This window comes from Lissotriton helveticus, chromosome 11 (assembly GCF_964261635.1).
Source record: "Lissotriton helveticus chromosome 11, aLisHel1.1, whole genome shotgun sequence".
In the NCBI taxonomy this organism is placed as follows: Eukaryota; Metazoa; Chordata; class Amphibia; order Caudata; family Salamandridae; genus Lissotriton; species Lissotriton helveticus.
In genome coordinates, this window is record NC_136072.1 from 1,156,356,562 (window position 1) to 1,156,377,003 (window position 20,442).

Sequence of the window (20,442 nt, forward strand, 5' to 3'; positions counted from 1 at the left end):
TGTGCCTCCCCTGTGTGACGCCAGGTGTGCCTCCCCTGTGTGACGCCAGGTGTGCCTCCCCTGTGTGACGCCAGGCGTGCCTCTGCGTTGCGCCAGGCGTGCCTCTGCGTTGCGCCAGGCGTGCCTCTGGGTGCCTGAGCTGCGCCATCATTCCGTTTGTGCCTCGATTGTGCCTTGAACTCCCAGAGTCCCTCCTTGACCCATGACCCAGGGTTCATCGAGACAGTGAAGTAACATTCTCTTCTCTCTCTAGGGTCGTTGGAGGCTTTGAGACGGTGACGGCCATGGAGAATGTGGACGCAGACCCGAAGACTGATCGTCCCTCGGTAAAGCATCTCTCATGTGGTCATCCCCTGACGCCAACAGAGCCCCTTCTGCTGTCTCGGTCCTCCCCTGACTCCTATCTGCCAATAGTTACTGCTGATTGCAGCCTCCTGCCGGTAGTCCATTACTGCATCACTAGTCATGAGAAGGGCGTGCCTGCTGCACGCATATTTCCGCTGCCATCTTGGAATGGGCAGCATGCTGCATCTTGAGCACAAGAAAAAGCTCCAAACAAGATTGGGTAAAATAGTGTGGTCAGACGGCAGGGCAGGGGGTACTTGACCCTTGGGGGCCCCCTATTGCGTTTGCAACCCTATGAAAACAACAGCAAGTGTCAAGGGCCGACAAATCTCTAACTAGTTATTCACCCCGATAGCGGGTTAGATGCAGGGTCTACCCTGTGGCCAACTCCCACTGCACACAGCCATGCGCAGCACGGTTGGAAATACCTTCAGAGGCGGTGACGTCATATATCTTGAAAATGTAATTGTTACCTGTACCCTCCAAGGAGCCCAAAAGTGATGCTGTGGTAATGACCATAACTCTGCCTTTACACTGTCGTACACTGAGGAATAAATATATTTAGCCAGAATCATAACTTTTTTTCAGTAAATGTCATGGGTTGTGTGTGATGCACCTCTTTGCCAGCCCCCGCTGCTTACGGCCTTCAGCTGTGCACAGCTGGGGTTTGCCACAAACTGGACCTGGTCAGTCCCTGTGCCCAGCCCACAGCAGGGCATGGCCAGTGGACAGGGCGTGCTGCCGGGACCTGTGCTGGAGCTGCCGGGCCCGGGGGCTCAGGCCCTTCATCCAACCCACCCACCATAGGAGGCCAGCCTCTCCTGGGCAAAGTGTGTGGCCCACAGAGCTTGGCCCATGCCCTAGACCTGTTTTGTTTTATGTTTACATTGTTTTTGAATTTTCAAGTTATAACTGTAAATTCAGGGGTAAGCGCCATGCTCCGGTACTGAGAGCTATGGGCAACCTTTTCTGAGCCATGCTTCTAATTCTGTGGGTTTGTGCTTTAGCAGTGTGATCCACTCCATCACACTTAGGCAGAGTGCCATGCGTCCTCCCCTTTATAAGGGCAGCAGTCTACGGTCCTGGAGCACGCCGGTGCCATGCGTCCTTTCCTCTAGCAAGGGCGGCAGGCCGCTTTCCGGGAGCACACCGGTGCCATGCGTGCTACCCTGTAGTGAGGGCGGCATGCCGTGGTACGGGAGAACGCTGGTGCCATGCATCGTCCCCTGTTACAAGGGTGGCAGGCCGCGCACCGTGAGCACGCCAGTGCGATGCATGCTCCCCTGTAGCCAGGGCGGCAGGCTGCGGTCCAGGAGCAAGATGGTGCCCTGCGTGCTCCCCTGTAGCCAGGGCAGCAGGCCTTTGTCCAGTAGCACGCCGGGGCCAAGCGTCCTCCCCTTTAGCTAGGGTGGCAGGCCGTGGTCCAGGAGCACGCCGGTGCCAAGCATCCTCCACTTTATCAAGGGTGGCAGGCTGGGATCCAGGTGGCACCAGTTCCATGAGCCATCCCCTTTAGCAAGGGTGGCAGGCTGGGATCTAGGTGGCACCGGTTCCATGCGTCCTCTCCTTTAGCAGGGGTGGCAGGCTGGGATCCAGGTGGCACCGGTGCCATGCGTCCTCCTCTTTAGCAAGGGTGGCTGGCTGTGATCCAGGAGGCACTGGTGCCAGGCGTCCTTCCCTGTAGCGAGGGCAGCAGGCCGCGGGGCACACCGGTGCCATGCGTCCTCCCCTTCAGCAGGGGTGGCAGGCTGGCACCGGTGCCATGCGTCCTCCACTCTAGTCAGAGCGGGAGGCCGCAGTCCGGGAACACGCCAATGCGTCCTACCCTTTAGGGAGGGTGGCAGGCCGCGGTCCGAGAGCACGCCGGTGCCATGAGTCCTCCCCTCTAGTCAGAGCGGGAGGCCGCAGTCCGGGAGCACGCCGGTGCCAATGCATCCTCCCCTTTAGCCAGGGTGGCAGGCCGCGGTCCCGGGGCACGCAGATGCCATGCGTCCTCCCCTCTAGCCAGGCAGCAGGCCGCGTTCTGGGAGAACGCCGGTGCCAATGCGTCCTCCCCTCTGCCGAGGGCAGCAAGCCGCGGTCCGGGAGCATGTTGGTGCCATGCGTCCTCCCCTCTAGCCAGGCAGCAGGCCGCGTTCTGGGAGAATGCCGGTGCCAATGCGTCCTCCCCTCTGCCGAGGGCAGCAGGCCGCGGTCCGGGAGCATGCCAGTGCCATGCGTGCTCCCCTCAGGCGAGGGCAGCAGGCCGCGGTCCGGGAGCACGCCGGTGCCATGCGTCCTCCCCTTTAGCCGGGGCAGCAGGCCACGGTCCGGGAGCACGCCGGTGCCATGCGTCCTCCCCTTTAGCCGGGGCGGCAGGCCACGGACCGGGAGCATGCCGGTGCTATGCGTCCTCCCCTCAGACGAGGGCGGCAGGCCACGGTCCAGGAGCACGTCGGTGCCATGCGTTCTTCCCTTTAGCTGGGGCGGCAGGCCACGGTCCGGGAGCACGCCTGTGCCATGCATCCTCCCCTTTAGCCGGGGCGGCAGGCCACGTTCCGGGAGCACGCTGGTGCCATGCGTGCTCCCCTCAGGCGAGGGCGGCAGGCCACGGCCCGGGAGCATGCCGGTGCCATGCGTCCTCCCCTCAGACGAGGGCGGCAGGCCACGGTCCATGCGTCCCCCCTCAGACGAAGGCGGCAGGCCACGGTCCGGGAGCATGCCGGTGCCATGCGTACTCCCCTCAGGCAAGGGCGGCAGGCCAAGGTCAGGGAGCATGCCGGTGCCATGCGTCCTCCCCTCAGGCGAGGGCGGCAGGCCACGGTCCGGGAGCACGCCGGTGCCATGTGTGCTCCCCTCAGGTGAGGGCGGCAGGCCGCGGTCCGGGAGCACGCCGGTGCCATGCGTGCTCCCCTCAGGCGAGGGCGGCAGGCCGCGGTCCAGGAGCACACTGGTGCCATGTGTCCTCCCCTTTAGCCGGGACTGCAGGCTGTGGTCGGGAGCACGCCGGCGCCATGCGTCCTCCCCTCAGACAAGGGCATCGGGCCACGGTCCGGGAGCATGCCGGTGCCATGCGTCCTCCCCTCAGGCGAGGGCGGCAGGCCACGGTCCGGGAGCATGCCGGTGCCATGCGTCTTCCTCTTTAGCCGGGGCGGCAGGCCACGGTCCGGGAGCATGCCGGTGCCATGCGTCCTCCCCTCAGGCGAGGGCGGCAGGCCACGGTCCGGGAACATGCCGGTGCCATGCGTCTTCCTCTTTAGCCGGGGCGGCAGGCCGCGGTCCGGGAGCACGCCGGTGCCATGCGTGCTTCCCTCAGGCGAGGGCGGCAGGCCGCGGTTCGGGAGCACGCCATAGCATAACACTAGTAGCCCCGCGGTGCTGCATATCACAAGTAGCCGCCACGCCGTGCTGCATATCACTAGTAGCCGCCCCGCCGTGCTGCATAACACTAGTAGTACGCCATAGTAAAGAGCGGGTTGGGGCCGTCGTTATGATGATAAAATCCCTATTTTACAGGGATCAGTAAAATATTTCCATATATGAGTTTTAATTATACTGCATTTTATATAGTTAAAGAAGCCAAAGATGTAATATATAAATTATTATATATATAAATTCACCTAAAAACACAGCTAATGTGGAATTATAGTTTTGAATTAACACCGAAATACCACTGAAATTCTCAAGTTTATGGTTCAGATCACAATCCACAGCTCGCATAACCATCCATACAAACCAAACCTCACCCACCCACTGCAGCGCTGGTGCCCGCGGGGCCTTTAATGTGACGGAAGCAGATTCAACCGTTACAAAGCAGCTTACGTATTAAATTACACATCATAGCGCACTCAACATTTAGAAAGGAATGACTATGCATGTAGTAGTATATATTGGTTTAAAGAAGTGTTATTTATTTACATTTTGCTTTTAGGTATGGTTATATAGTGGTATAGATTATGGGGCCGATTCACAGAACTAATTTAAGACAACATCCTAACTTTACTACTACTAAATGCCTTCTGTGAATACCAAAAGTAGTAAGTTTAGGATTTTGTCTTAAGTTAGTTCTGTGAATCTGGCCCATTGTGAGGTCATGAGCATTGCATCTGGTGTGTGAGTTATGGATTGTGGTCCTAAGTATAACTTGTACATTTCGGTGGGTTTTGGTTTAATTCAAAACCATAAGTGCACTTTATCTGTATTTGTAGGTGAATTTCTGAGTTTTTTAAAAACTTAACAAAGCCAGCCGTGACCCCATTTTTAACCTTTGTGTATTTCCGGCAACGGTTGGGATTTTTTAAGATCATATATCACATCCAAAAGATCCATGCACCCACTTTCCGTGGACAGTCAACCCTTGTTGCGCACAGCCATGGGCCACGCACAGCGGGGTTGGCTGCAGGGCGTGGCCAGAGCCAGCATCCTTTGCCCAACCTCATGCAGGCCGCCACCTGCTGCTGCCTTCATAAAGCGACATAGAGTTTGACAAGCCTATAGAATGGTTGTTTCAATTGGTGAGTCACGTTTTATGCAGCTCAAACAAAAGGGGAGCAATTTTAAAGGGGGGGCAGGGTGTTACACAATCTTTCATATGGAAATAACCTTGCATGACATTTAAGAGCCCTTCTCATTTTCAGCTTACTCTTGATAGACTACAGGAATACACGTCAAGAAGGTGCAGAGTTAAACGGGGTTAAATGGGGGGGTGAGGATCACAAAGTGTGTATTTGCAAGCACTTTTTGCGCTGATTAACACATCAGCGTGATATTTGATCGGCTGTTCGCTTGTTCAGTCCCGTGGAGAAATCTCACGTTTCTGGCAGATCTGATGAAGGAGCAAAGTTAAAGAGGGGTAAAAGTCATTTTTTGCTAGCATCTTTGATGCTGTATCATGGACCAGTGTACAATTTGGCAGGAAATTAGCATGCTTACCGAACCCTTATTATATTGAGTTTCTCACAGAGACATCAACATTGGGCACTGTTTCAGGAAAGGAGGGGGGGGGGCAAACAAGTGGTAATTTTTACTAATAATTTGCTAACTGGCCGCAGACTGCTAATCTTATATGCATGGCCCCTCAAACCTGCGTAACACCGGAGAGCCGTTAGGCCTGGTCTGTACCCTGGCAGGTTATTTTATACACAGACCATGTTTTAAGGGGTTCGCAGAGCATCCTTGGGTTCTGCAGGCGCAAAATGGACAACGGAAGCTAAACGTTTCTTTGTCCATTTGTGACTTTTATTTTTAAATGTAAATCAATGGACAGTCTGCAAACCTGAATATTAGACTAACAGTCCGGCTAGTTCTATTCTTTAACCTTTTCAAACCCACTGACCCATTAATTGTAATGCTAATTTCTTGAAAACTACTAAACTGATTTACTCCAAACCAAGGAATGGACTTCCCGGCATTAAAAGTTTTACTTTCATTCAAAGACTGCTGTCTTTCCCATCAGGAGTTATTTTTGTAGTAAAGAGCAAAGACGCCTGTGGAACTTGAAATGAGTACTTCTGCTTTTCTGATCACCCCTTTAAGGTCCACTCCTCCCCCCCCCCCCCGAATTAAACTCAAAATATCGCAAGCAAGGTAAGCGCGGCAAGCGTTTGACAGACCTGTAAAACTCCACACAAGTTATTAGCTCATCACTGTATTTTTTTAACCTTCCCATTTAACCCAACCTCCCACCCCTCCCAGGTTTTGTTCTGTGGGAAACCTGGGATTCACGAACTGGGCTCAATGTGATCAGAACCTGCCACATTTCGTCCAGGTGCGTTACAATGCATATATAATTGCACTTGTGTCCTACAGATGCCAGTAGTGAGAGTAAACTCACTGGGGCGTCTTGCCGGTATGTAATGAACATCCTAGGTGCAAAAGGTTAATCCAATAATGTGAAAGAGCAGCTCTTTCCATATTTAAAGGAACCATAAGACGTGGTGGATGGGGTCCAGGTCACTAGGCATCTGTTTGACCAGGAGTTCCGGTGTGTAAAGAGTCCCGGTGTCTCTTCATGCCTGGCAGCTGCCCACACTCCTTAGCCCACCAGCACGTGTGGTTCTTCCTGTTTCTCCACAGCTGTCTGTCTCATTGGACTTTGCCCCCCTTCCAGTCTGTGTGCGTGGAAGGCCATAGACCGCAAGAGGCCATGCAGGCTGTCAAGAGACCGTGTCCAAGCAGTAGGTATGCACATGGGAGGGTCCCTCGCTACCTCCTCGCCCAAGCACTGACCCACGTCTCCCGCTATGTGTTGTGACGGGGCAGATAGGAAGGGCAACTTAGTCTTGAAAAACAGGAGCCTCTTCTCAGCACGGTCACATAGCCAGGCAACCAGGGTAGGAGCTGTTTCTCGTCCCCATGTATGGGGTCCTTGTTTATGATATAGATACGTGACATAGGAGCAAGGCCCATGTGTAAAGTCTGTTCTCTTGACAGAGCAGTGTGTCCATTGGCAAGAACCTCAGGGGTCATTTGTTATAAAGGAAATATATAATAAATAATGTTTGTGATGCGAAGTGATGGAACTGACATGGTCACTCAGTTACACCTTCATAATCTGCTACATTTGTAAAGTAGTGTACTAATATTCAAGTGTGCTTTTCCACTGCAATGATAGTTTCTCTCTCCACAGGAAGACATTAAAATCCTGAGTGTCACTGTATTTGTGGACCCTTATGAGGAAGCGGATATCCAGGTGAGTGCATGTTTGCCCTGCGCTTGTCTTCCTGTTTGTTGTTTGCCTTCGTCTTCTTCCACGCTCCCTTTTTCACAGTGTGCTCCTTGCACCTAGACGTATGTTTGCCCTATGTGCCAAAACCTGTCCTGTATATTTTTCTTTATTCTTCTATGTGCCTTGTGCGTGTTCCATGAATGTGCCTTGTGCGTGTTCCGTGAATGCTGTGTCTTCCATGAATGTGCCTTGTGTGTGTTTCATGAAAGTCCCTTGTCTTCCAGTGTGTGCCTCACTGTGCCTGGTGTGTCCCTTTATGCATTTGAGTGCCATCCCCCTTCCTATGCTCTGGAGATCTCTGCCCTCAGTGTGCATTCCTTGTGTCTTCTATCCCAGTGTTTCTGTTTGCACCCTGTGTCACCTGTGTTCTGTCATATCCATATGTGCACCATAGTGTGCTGATGTACAGGATGTGTGCTGGTTATTACACTTTGTAAACTTCTGGTGTTGTGTGTTTGCACCCTGTGCATCCCTGTGTTTGTCACTTTGCTCATGCAGTGGCGTGTCTTCCAAATCAGTATCAGCCCTTCTCAGTGATGATACTTCAGTAGGCCTAAATCAGAGTAGGGTTGCTTGTGTTCCCATCTGGTGGATACCTGGCCGGGCAGTTCAGGCTCGACTGTTCCTATTGGAGCAGGGCCAAGACTGATTTGCATAAGGAGGGTCTCTGTCTAGAATCGCACAGTGGGTGAACAATGGTCTGAAATGCATCCCAGAGTGATTGCCATTGGCTGAGACTAATTCAGACATTCCTTCCATCGCCTTGTTGTTTTTGTTATTATACCTTTGGCACGAGGAATGCCTATTCTAACATCTACCTGGCTGCGACGTGGACCCTGGTTCTTATGTTCATGAAACGCATACTGCTGTGACATCCAAGCCTGCTAATTCTGCACAATTATTTGATCTGACTCTACTCGCCAGACCTCCACCTTTGGGCGTTACTGCTATGGTATCTATTCTAAAGGTGAGGATCCTATGATTTAGAGGTATCCATCAAATTAATGACTTACTGCAGTAATGCACTTTATGTATGACACGCTATCCAACTGCAGACTTCTCATCGTCCTGCTGCCGCCACATTTTGTGAAGTGGACGTATGCACCCTCGATAGGTCACACCCCCCCCCTCCAGGCGGCGGGAGTACATAAACTATCAGAATCTTTCGGGACATGGCTCCGGGGCTGGCGGTTGGCTGATACCTGGCGCGCACTACACCCAACACATAAAGAATACTCATGCTACTCCCCCGTACACAACCTACATACTCGATTAGACAGATTTGTGTGCTCCAACTCCATCACGACCAGATGCGCCACGTCAGACTAACTAGCTAAAACGTTTTCAGATCACCGCCCACTAACACTTGATCTACACTGGGGAAAGATACCCTCGCCGGTCCCTACCTGGAGACTTAATCCCGCGTTACTCGAGGATGGCCCGTTTAAATCACATATAGCTGACACCTTAACTGACTACTTTGTCACAAACTGGGACTCGGCGTCCTCGAACCTAATTGTATGGGATGCAATGAAAGCTGTAATTCGGGGGGCTGCTATAGGCCGACTAGTAGGAGCTAGACAGGAAATCCATGATAAATTATGCGACACAGAAAAGCGCTTGCGAGACCTTGAGACTGCGGCAGGGCAGGATCCCGACAGGAAAACTGATCTGCAATTGTGCAACATTGAGCATGCTGAATTGCTGGAAACCCTGAGGGTGATGGACTATGGGACATACCTGAAACGCCAACAGGCGGAGGCGGACAGATCTGGTCCTTTACTTGCACGGCTGGTCAGGGATGCCCCAGAGAGCCCTACAATAACGGCTATCCGAAACGCAGCAGGCGAACTAGTGCATACACAACTAGGAATTAATAATGTGTTTAAAGTTCACCTGGAGAACCTCTACGCTTCACCCCCCGTGGAGGCTGGAGAGGTCATGACAGACTTCCTGGAAGAGCTCACGCTCCCAAGGTTGACCCCGGAAATCCAACCGGCCCTAGCTGGGCCTATCACACAGCACGAAATAAGGATAGCAATTCACGCACTCAAACGAGGCAAGACCCCGGGCATGGACGGCCTGCCAGGGGAGTTCTATCAAACATATGCTGACGTGTTGGTCCCCGTCCTGGAGAAAATATATAACACTGCTTACGAGACTGGCCATCTCCCAGCTACCACCATGCAGGCCTTGGTGATCTCTATCCCAAAACCCGGTAGGGACGCCCTGGAGGTGGGCAACTACAGGCCCCTCTCCATGCTCTCCGCGGAATATAAGATCCCTAGTGTAGGAAGGTAGATCCCTGACTATGGTTGCCCCCAACTTTTTTCCTGGTGTTTTGCTGGTTTTCTGACTTAGTTGACCTGGGGCCCTGCTATTCAGGACCCCAGGCCTACTGCTCTCTCTGTAAAATGGATTCCATGTACCTTAGGTACATATCTAATTGGATACTGAGTCACCTTATCAGTCCCTGTACAGTGTACCTTAGGTACCCAGGGCATAGGTGTACCCAGGGCCTACCACGGGCTGCAGCATGTATTATGCCACCCCTGGCTGGCCATCCAAATCTGACACAACTGGCTGCTTGACAGCTGGGGCAAGGTGGTGTAATCACCCTTTGCTTTAGATATAGTATACCTATATCTAACCCTAAAAATGGACACACAGATCTCCTATCAGTCACTCCTATGGCAGGCCTTAACAATCCTGAAGGCAGAGTGCTTGGAATCGTGTGAGATAGTGCTCTGGCATGAGCTGAGCCTGTCTGCGGCTTTCGGGATCCATCCCTTAGCCGTTTCCATGATATCGCATACCATATACTCTTAAGTGCATTATAATCCTCGCGGTTATATGCCAACTCTGGTATCGCTTTATCAAAACATGTCGAGTAAGGTGTCATACGAATTGGAATACTAACCCCTCGCCAATTCTGGCGACGGGGTTAGCATTCCACCCTTCTAGAGGGACACGACATGTATGTAACCTGTAACCCCGGTTAAAGTCAGACATAGCCTCAGCTCCACAAGATGGATGCTGCCACCGAGACACAAGTCTGCCCTCCTGCTGCTGGGAGTCCTCCCAGCACAGGAGACAAGGACAAAGGGTTTCCTGCCAGGGGCGGTGCCAGCACCGTCCCAGACAGGGTTTTGTGTATTCTAGGTAGGCAGGGCTTTAGAGGAAGGTGACTGCAAGTGGCACCCCGGTGCTCACTGTGCATAGGCCGGCTGAAACCAGTTCCAGGGGCACTCCAGCCCCTGGCCTGGGGAAAGCCCGCCAAAGGAGAGGGGTGTAACCACCCCCCTCCTAGTCCCACCCATAGGGCAGGACTTAGTCGCGTGCCAGCCCCCTTTTTCAGGATAAAGGTAGGAACTGGCCCCCTTCCAAATCAGATCATCTTTGGAATCAAGACACAACTTTCTACGAAAGGACATCAAGATTTCTTCTTCAAGATTCTCCCTTGTGGCTAAGGAGTAGTCACCCTGCATCCGCAGGCACCACCTTAAGAACACTGCGGTCTGCTGCAAGTCCTTCCTCCGGAATCCGACTGCCCAGCTCGACAAGACCCGGCTTCCCTGGCACCTCCGACCTCTACTCACCTCTACAGCCAAGCTGAGAACCGTGAGTGCGACGAGACCTCAAGGGACCGACTATTGCCAAGACTGCACGACTTCTTCACAGCAAGCCCGCCGAGTAATCTCCTGCTTTGGGGTCCGAGAAGCCCCAACCCTGAGCAGCTCCAGCACCGAAGAGCAGCCCCCCAGCATCTCCACGATCGGCGTGGGGCCCTTCTGCTTTTTGCTGCTCACCGCGTTGTTTGGCTACTAGCCCGCTGGCTTGTGGCCTTCTGAACGACGCCCGACGACATCACTGCTGCTGGTCTGGTTGCTCCAGACTGGCTCTTGCTCCCTTCCAGAAGAGGAGCACCCCGGACCCTCCTGGTCCACTCAAGACGCCATTTTGAGTCCACCGCGTGGGCTTGAATTAGCCAAGGCTTTGTTGCCCAATCCTGGGTTCTTCGACACCGACAGCTTCATCCATCGTGGGACAGCTCGCCCCTCCATCCTGGTCGCCGACAACGCCTCCTGGTCCGTGAGATCTGCAGAGCCTAGCGTCGCCCACTCACCTAGTCGAGGTGACTACCATCCGGTGCCCTCCTGGTGCCACCTGACTACTGGCTAGTAGTCACGAACTTGGTCCCCTCTGCTGTCAGGTGTCATCCATCTTCAAGATCCAGGCTTGGATCAACTCGAACTCTCTTCACTGGTCGCCTGCCAGCATCTTTCTTCCAGGCTCCTGGTTCGTCTACGAGGATTCCCGACGTCTTTTGAGACCTATGCAGCTGCAGCCCCTGTGCTAGGTAACTTCGGCATTTCGGTGCCCCAGCATAGCCTCACTATCCAAGGGTCAGGATCCACTGTCGTTTTCTCCCTACCAGGTCGGGTTCGCCCGTGAACACTAACTTTAACTTTACTAGCTATCATAGACTTTGTCCCGCATCCCGCGTGAGAGTGCACACTCTGCACCCGAGTCCCCTGGGCCTCCTAGAAGTAATCTAACGATTCTATAGTCAAGTCCTAGCGATTCCAAAGCCTATTAGTACTGTACTTACCTGCTAGTAATTTCGTATTCCACTTTCAGAGTATATGGTTTTTCGTGCCCCTCGGGCATTTGTGTATACTGTGCTAACTTAAGTATTTTTATAAGAGTTTTGTTGTGTGCTTAGCTCCCTGTCTCATAAAGAGACAGGGTAGTCTTGTTATAAATAAATACACTGTTTATTTTCATAACAACTTGTGTGGTGTCCTTTCACTGGGTGTTCAAGGGGTAATGTGATGGTAAAACAGCTGGCTTAACACGCCCTCTAGAGTCTTAGCCTTAGACTGCTCGTATCCATGCTACTAGGATAGCTGGTCTATAAGGTTGACTTACAACCAATCATCAATAAGGGTTGTTTGGACTGATATATAGTGATCACTAGAACAGTGAGCACTGCACATCAGGCCAACTTCTCACACTTAGTAAGGCTATTGCCATGCGGATCCAGCACCACCTCCCTGGCCTGATCCATGCTGATCAATGTGGCTTCCTCCCAGGGAGAAGCACCTCCCAAAATTCGAGACGCCTCCACGCACTTATGACGACTACCCCTCATACATTACCACATGCTGGCTGTATAGCCCTGGATCTCCGCCAAGCGTTTGACTCCCTGACATGGAACTTCATGTTTGAAGTCCTACATCGTTTTGGCTTTCCGGAGGCCCTCATAAAATGGATCCGCCTACTGTACACAGGCCCGACCGCTAGATCACGTACGGGCAGACACACGTCTGACAGCTACAAAGTCCATCGGGGCACCCGACAGGGCTGCCCACTGTCACCACTACTGTTTGTTCTGACGCTGGAGCCTCTGGCTATTGCGCTCCGCACCAGGGCTGGCGAGGAGGGCATACCAGTGGAATGTGCGAATCACATGGTCTCTATCTATGCTGATGATATCTTAGTATTCCTCCGAAACCTGGAAGGAGACCACTCACACCTGGCGTCTATCTTCAGACGATTTGAGACCATATCTGGCTTGGCTATAAATCCAGGGAAGTCGGTGGGGTTCTTTTTCCGGGATGGACAGCAGCCCCCCCACATACAGTTCGGCACACATGCAATCCAAGTGGCACCGACCACGTTTAAATATCTCGGAATAAACGTATACAGAGACCCGGAGGCCCAAATTGACGGTAATATCCAGAGGGCCATCACTGGCCTACGAGGTAGTGTGGGCTTCTGGACGACCCTACCCTTGTCAGTAATGGGACGAGTGCTCCCTCGCATACTGTATTTTTTTGTAAACCTGCCGGTCCTGCTCCCGCAACAAATTTTCACCGCACTAAACACATTACTGATCACCCTTGTATGGGGATCGGGGAGGAGGCGAATCAGCCTTAAAAAACTGCAACTACACACCAGACAGGGAGGGTTAGGCGTGCCTGACCTGCGGAGTTATTACTATGCCAGCCAGCTCCTATGGTTGACCCGATGGGTGGCGGGCAGAGATCTCCATGAGATTGCTTTCACGACGGACAAATTGGCAAGGGGGGAATTACACTCCCTTCTATTGCCCAAGGCTAGGATCCCTAGAGACTGCCACCCCCGCCTGCATGTGGCTCTAACATGCTGGAAGAAAGCGCTGGCATACACGGCTGGGACCTCTCCATATGCTGACAACATACCCCTACTGGGACTCCCGACACCGCAAGGGACCCTAACATTACGCAGACTACGCCCCTGGACGGAGGCCGGGGTGGATAGAGTGGGAGACCTGTTTGGAGATGATACCATGCTGGATCATATTTCATTTGTGCAGACCACGGGGGCGCCTCTGCGCTTATACATGTTACACGCCTCAGTGACTCACTTCGTGCGGCGAGCTTGGGCTCCGCACCGTACGAAACCGGACCAACACGAATTGGTACACCTTCTACATTACATGGGCACGGGGGGACACCTGGTGAAATGGCTGTATACTGGTATCAGGGAACATGTGGCGTCGCCGATCACCGCCCTTAGGGAGATTTGGACTGAGGACTCCGGGGAAGTTATAACGGACGGAGAGTGGAAAATAATTTTGGGACACCATAGAAGAGTATCCAGGAATGTTAAGTTTCAGTTCATACAGGCCATGGTTCTCCATAGAGCATACCTCACACCCCAGAGACTTCATAGGATGTTCCCTACCGCCGCACACTGCTGCCCGAGATGTCAACAAGATGAGGCACATATCCTTCACATGCTTTGGACATGCCCGAAGTTACACACTTACTGGGAGACGATCAAACACACCCTACATTCCATAACTGCGCTCCGGATCCCTGAGGGGGCACTACCCTGCCTGATAGGGAATAGGAAACTACCCAAAACACGCAAAGCACAACTGAAATTTACGGATCTGGCACTAGTGTTGGCAATCAGGGGGATCACTATGAGATGGAAGTCACCCAGGGCCCCGCGGGTAGTCACGTGGCGCACTGACTTGTTGAAGTGGGGCAAAACCGAAGCCGCGGCGCTGCGAGAAGAGGAGAACAAGGGCATTCGCAAATACCCCATAGCACTGGACTGGGACTCAATGTTAATTGATTTGGAAGAGGTAGACCTAGATAGTATGGGAGACCGCATACATATGACGGAGGGAGGCTGGGATCCACGAACAGCAGTCCCACTCACTGGGGTCGGACCGGGTTGAGAACCTTTACCTATTTCCGGATAGATTGAGACACTTTGGACCGAAATGTAGAGTGTACAAGAGAGGACAACCAGGAGACGGGAAGAGGGTGGGAAGGTGGAAGGTATTGGGGGATAGTTGGGGTTTGGAAATTTAGATATGTCAAGATTTTGATGTTTCAGGATCACCACTGCGACAACTCTGAGAATGGGTGAGACAAATGACTCATGTTGATACAGAAACGATATGTAATGTTACTGATAACGAAAACGGAAAAGACTGTTGTGTACAATGATGTGAGGACATACAGTAATGTATAACACCCTGTAACAGTCACGAATAAAGAGTTTAAAAAAAAAAAAAAAAAGTGGACGTATGCACATTTTATGGACGTCCCAAGTTATTTATCAGCACACTGTCGGCTGCGGTTTGTTTGAGAAGATCAGCATCCGAGGTCTGTGACGAGGACAATACGGGAAGCTGATGTGGTCATGCTGGAGTTGCGCCGATACGCCTCACTGCTCTGTCACTTCCAGGGCGGTGCGAGGTAGCCGTCAACCCACGCGAGGCCATCTCCCAGCCTGCAGGACAATGACTTGATGATCTCAAGAGCTAGACTCCTGCGAATATTCTGTAGGCGAGGAATCTATGGTCAGCTAGAGTATGCATTACAAAGAGCATTGCCAAAGGTAAGTAACGTGTTTCTCTGGAATTCACAAACCGGAATACGCATGGACAGCTGCGCTAAGTGTATTCCTGAGAAGGTCACATGACATTCACAGTCTGATCCTCTTCCCACTATGCAGAGTTCTCAATACTGGAGAAATCTGCACTGCAGGAACAGTATCGCGAATGTAAAAGCAATTTTTCCCTGCTTTAAAATATTTTCCGCATTGAGAAGCACTTTCGCTTCCAAATCCTGTCCCTGCAAAGGAAGGGGTCTTCATCAGCCCTTGGCTGGTGTAAATATCCAAATATTTCCATGATGGAATAGGGAAGGAGAGGAGTGTCAGTGCCATCAGACATTTGTGGGTCTTCACAAACTTCCAAGGCTAAACCGCCCGGGGAGTGACATTTACGATTTGGAGAAGCCTGGATATGTGGCAGATCTCACGCACATAAATGGGATTACTTCTGCCAGGAATCCATTTTTGAATTCCTAGAAGAGGTAAAAAAGGTAAATTTGGTTGTAAACTTACAATTATGTCTAAATGTATCTGGACCATAATGCTATTCTGGGCTTCTTCGTGGATCCACTGAAGCCCTCTGTATAATCAGCACAGAGAGCACCCACTCCACTGTCTTGAGACCAAGGGTGAAGGAGGGTGGGACGCAACTTACAAGAGGATTCAGTGTGTATGGTAGCTCCAGTCCTGCCCTGCTTTTTTCTGGACAGTGCGGTTAAGAACTTGAACTGCTGTGCTGGACAAAGGGAGCCCGAGCAGACCAAGGATGTCCACTGATGTGTGCCGCTTAGACTGACGCCCAGGGCGCATCTGTACGCTATGTGGAATGTAGCCGTACTCTGCCATAACTGGGTCTGTGGAACCAATCAATCAATCAGGATTTATGAAGCGCGGCTAATCACCCGATAGGGTATCCAGGCGCTGACAGCGGATAGAGTAAACGCAGTCAGGTCTGCAGCTTATGATGGGCTCAGTATATATAGCCTCACATGAGACCTTCCAGCTCCTGTTGCTTTCTAAAGAGGAACAGGCCAGTCTGTGGGCTCATGGGCTTTCCTACTGGGCCTGTAAAGGCTGCGCCACTGATGTTTAGGGGCCACAACCTATTTCTTCTTCTCCTCCTCCCATTGGCTCGTGTGCTCACTCCCAAAGTACTAGCCAGTATTCTCAGTGTGTCCTCATCGAAGGGTGTTCAGTGCAGGTCCAGGAGAGCCAGTTGATGTCAGGTTTTGAAGATAACCATTGACTGTGTCAACAAGGTCCCTTGGATTCTTTGCCTGTGAAGGTGCAGCGCCTCCAATCCGGACTATGTCCCTTCTCCGGTGAGACCCCAAGGGAGGCACCTGTGGTGTCAGCTAGAGAGGGCGTTTGTCGCACCACAGCTGCTCTGGGTTTCACTGGTGCTCTCCCAGCTGTTTCCAGAGGTCAAAAGAAACTCCTCTTGGTTGCTCCCAGATTTCACTGAAAAGCAGTTGGCGGCCGAGCTTGCTCTGTTACGGCACACAGTTTTGTAACCTGCTTAGGACGTGGTTATTCCCGTTTAATAATGATTAAGACTGTTCTTTCTTTCCTACTGCTCTGTTTTCTACTTGGGTGATTGTGCGCTTTTATCAGAATCTTTTTTAGGGGTTTATTAGTGTCAAGATACGGTAGATACACTAGTTTGGGCGGACGTCGAGCCTTATAAATTAAAAATAACATAACATTATCTCGCTGTTCTCTTCCACAGGTCGCTGCAGAGCGGGAGAAAGCGCTGAAAGAGGAGGAGGCGGAAAAGGCCAGATCCAAGGCCGTGCTGCCACGGAACGAAGCCAACCAGGCACCCAAGACATACCGGCAGGGGGTCGGGAAGTACATCACCATGACGGCCACGTAAGTGCCCGGTGAACACGCAGCGCCTCATCCCCACCCTGTACCCAGAGTGTCCACCCGCCTACCCAAAGCACTGTATCCAGGGGCTATAGCTGGGTGTAGGTGAAGGGACGCTACTTACCTGTGACACTAGACCTTCCCATACCTTTATGATCCATACCACACAATCAGCCCCTGAATAAGGTTATAGCTTAAGGAACAGTTACTTACCTATGGCATTGGACGTTTCCCTACCTCCCCCCCTCTGTGGTCAGGACCTCCATGTGGCTCTGGTAAGTTCTGGTTCCTTCTTGAAGATGCCTCTTGGTCCTCCCTGTATGTTTACACCCCCCCCCCCCCCCCCCCCCCCAGGACAGGGCCTGCTCTGTGCTCCTGACTTCGTGCCGGAAGCGTCGCCATACTCCGGTGCTGGCTTCCTGTGGCCCCGACAGCATTCATAGGATTGCTGCACACTCCACCACTTCTCTGAGTATCTAACCCAAAACCTCATCCTTTTCATTTGCATGTTTAGCAAGTCAAGCTGTAATTATTAAAAGCAGCAGTGATTTTCCCTTCTGTTTGGCCCTCTGTGAAGATGCCATAACTATAGGCTCAAGAGACTGTAGACTTGCGGTTTCATTTCTTGCCCTAACCCCACCACCCGCCCCCTCGTCCCGCGTGCCTGTGGTTGACATGTGTTGCTGCCATAACTCTCACTTTGTGTGCCAAATTTGTTCTAAAGAGGTGATGCCATACTTAAAGTGTGAAACCGGTGTCTGTTGATGTGCAGACCATCAAGCATTGGTCGCTGCTTCCTCACCACCATCATCTCTCTGTCTCCTTCAGGAAACGCACCGCAGAGGACAGCGCCCCCACAAGCAGCAGCGCCGCGCCCAGCAAGAAGGAGAAGTCCAGCCAAGCCTTTGGGAACTTCAGCTCCTGGTAGCCACGGGTCGGTGGCTTCCACCAGAGACTCTTCATCCTAATGACAGACCAGGGCTGTGGGGGCGGGAGCTGCGTAGGGTCTTGTGGGGTGTGGGGCTGAGAGAACAGGACCTGCCTGGGCTCAGGAACTGGATCTGACCAGCACGTGGTCCAGAGTGGTGACCAACCTGGGACAGCATCCAACAGGGAGTCATCAAGGTGTCCAGCCTGGGCTGATGAGGTTATGGGAGTAGGGAGTGTCCATTCTGGACATAATAGGATTGTAGGTGCCAGAAGCCACAGGGGGTGGAAGAGTGCAGCCGTGGGGTTGTCTGATATCACAAGCGCTGTGATCAGCCCGGGGTTGCGGGAAGGATCGCCAAGTCTTGGAAAAGTACAGTCCCCGGCTCTAAGGCTCACCTGTTCTCCGTTTGTTTACCAACATGGCCGCTCTCCTATTACGTTAACCTACACCCCATATGGAGCCGCATTCTGGAATATCTATTGTGCTAGTGTCATAAAATACCTTTAGAAATGTAATTGTGAGTGGATGGTGCCTTCTCTTCCACCAGCCTTGAGTTCTGCTCAGGTCTGCCTGGCATCAAGATGGTTCTGAACCCCTCTCCAGACCTGGCCTTCCTTGTTTCTTCCTGTCTCTATGGAAACTGTCGAGGTAGGATTCAACAGCGAGTGCCCCGGATGTACTCGCATATACCTATACCCCGTGACTCTGCAACACTGCTGCTTCCTTGCCTCAAAAAGCAAGACCCCATTTCCCAAATACCCTTATTTGGCAGGTAACCTCGACTGGTCCCAAGGTGAGTTTGGAAGGGGTGGGGGGCAGAAGTCCAGCTTGTGACTGTTCTCCCATTTGTTGTTTATTGTTATTACATGTAGGGATATTTGATCCTTGAGAAAATTGATTCTGGAGGTCTCAGACCATCTCAGAATCTAAAATATTTTGACCTCGGGTGTTCAGTGGGCATTATCCAGAAGGTTTTATTCCTTGCAGAGAGCTGACTTCACACACAAGTAACATGCAGTTAATATTGTTGTGCATGTGTGATTGTGAGGATGGCACCCCCAGTATCCCTTGAGCGCTCAACGTGGAGGCACAGTATGCCCATGCCTCCTAGTCACCAGCACCCTACAGATGTGCAAGCGGCCGCGTTACAATGTCCCTGACCTTGGGTCCCAACCAGATGCACAGAAGGTTCAAGACCGGGCTCCTGGCCTCCGGTATGCGCGCCCCACCAGCAGTCACAATTAAGGACCAGCTTGACCATGCCTTTAGCTATGGGCTCCACCCAGGGGTGCAAGCAGGCCCAATATAATACTTGGCTTTGGGTACCTCCCAGATGTACAGAAGGACCATGATGATGTACCGGGGTACGGGCACCTGCTAGTGGTACAGGCGGGATATTCAGATGTCCCTACTCCTGGACACCAACTCTACGAGACGATGCGCCTGACCTGATCACGCCCACCGGTGGTGCGTACCACCTACAGAGATACCCTTGGCAGCTAGCTGAATTTTATACAGCAGGGGCTGATTTCCAAACTTTGACCGTCATTGAAGTCCAGCAGGCTTGTAACCATGCTTCTTTAATTTGTAACAGATGCTTGCATTGTGCAGCAGGTAATACCGACTCACAGAGGTGTGCTCACATCTCTCTACCTTTTTACACTTTCCCTCCTTGATATTTCTACATCCTTTGTTTCTTTTTAATAAAAAGTAGCTCTTGTGCACATGTCAGATATCTTTTTTTGGTCCTGCTTGTCCTTCTGGTCAGCTGCATGCCAACACTGACGCTGAACCTGGCCACAGTGCCTCATATGTCTTCCTATATACACATGTGGTTTGTTGAGTAACGTGTGTAGTATGACCACTGCACCTCTACAGATCTGCTATTCTGAAGAGGAGAGCATGGTGCTTACTTATGCATGATTTGTTTATGCAATGTTTTATTCAACAGCGCCAGCAGAAGATTTCAGAAAAAACAAGACGCTGCACAAAAAGGACAGCAATGCCCGGATTATTGAACTGTTTAATACATGAGTGAGGGGTGAAAACGTTGAATTTGCTGAATGCAGACCCGATGTGGACGTATGATAGTGGTCCTAAGTGGTTGTATAAATGGTTAACCCTACAATAGATTTGTTACATGTTCTTTGTTTAATACACTATTGTCAAAGCATATTATACGATATAGCGTTGTTTAGATTGTGTGGAGTGTCAGGCGTGTGCGATAGATATCCGGCCCATGTGTATCTATAATTAGGTCAGAAGACATGAAGTCACCGAACATGTTTCTTAGCATTGGCTCTTTCAAAGACTCACATTTTGTTTAATATTTCCTGACGTCATGCTAGGAATCCCCTTTACATGAATACAATATAGTCTGTGAACATAATGCTTTAGCAGCCCATCAACATCCTTTTTTGGGCTCCTTTTACCCAGCCAGTGAACGGATGTGCCCGAAGCTCCGAACTAGGCGCCTGCCTGGCAGATTCTTTTTCAGCGTATAGGCTCTGGAGTCCTAGGTAGAACACTGCTGTTCATTTCAAATAAACAAAAAATTGAGGAGACGACAATAAGTGGTTGAAACCTGTTCAGAATCTCCAACAGGCTGCTGGACATACTTCTGAGCTTTCTATAGGTTCAATTATTTTCTGCTTGCATAGGGAATCTTACTCCAGAGCTAATTCTTTTC

The 20,442-nt window shown here is 51.7% G+C and overlaps 1 protein-coding gene across 1 annotated transcript in view; it reads left to right on the top strand.

Moving 5' to 3' along the window:
• PPIL2 (peptidylprolyl isomerase like 2) overlaps nucleotides 1-19,479 on the top strand; it is a 361,075-nt gene extending 341,596 nt beyond the window's left edge. Inside the window, exons 17-20 of the mRNA XM_078667958.1 lie at nucleotides 254-326; nucleotides 6,953-7,015; nucleotides 16,683-16,825; nucleotides 17,651-19,479. Coding sequence (XP_078524084.1) covers nucleotides 254-326; nucleotides 6,953-7,015; nucleotides 16,683-16,825; nucleotides 17,651-17,750 — 379 coding nt within the window. The 3' untranslated portion in view covers nucleotides 17,751-19,479. The remainder of the gene's footprint in view (nucleotides 1-253; nucleotides 327-6,952; nucleotides 7,016-16,682; nucleotides 16,826-17,650) is intronic.
• The last annotated feature ends 963 nt before the right edge of the window (nucleotides 19,480-20,442 follow it).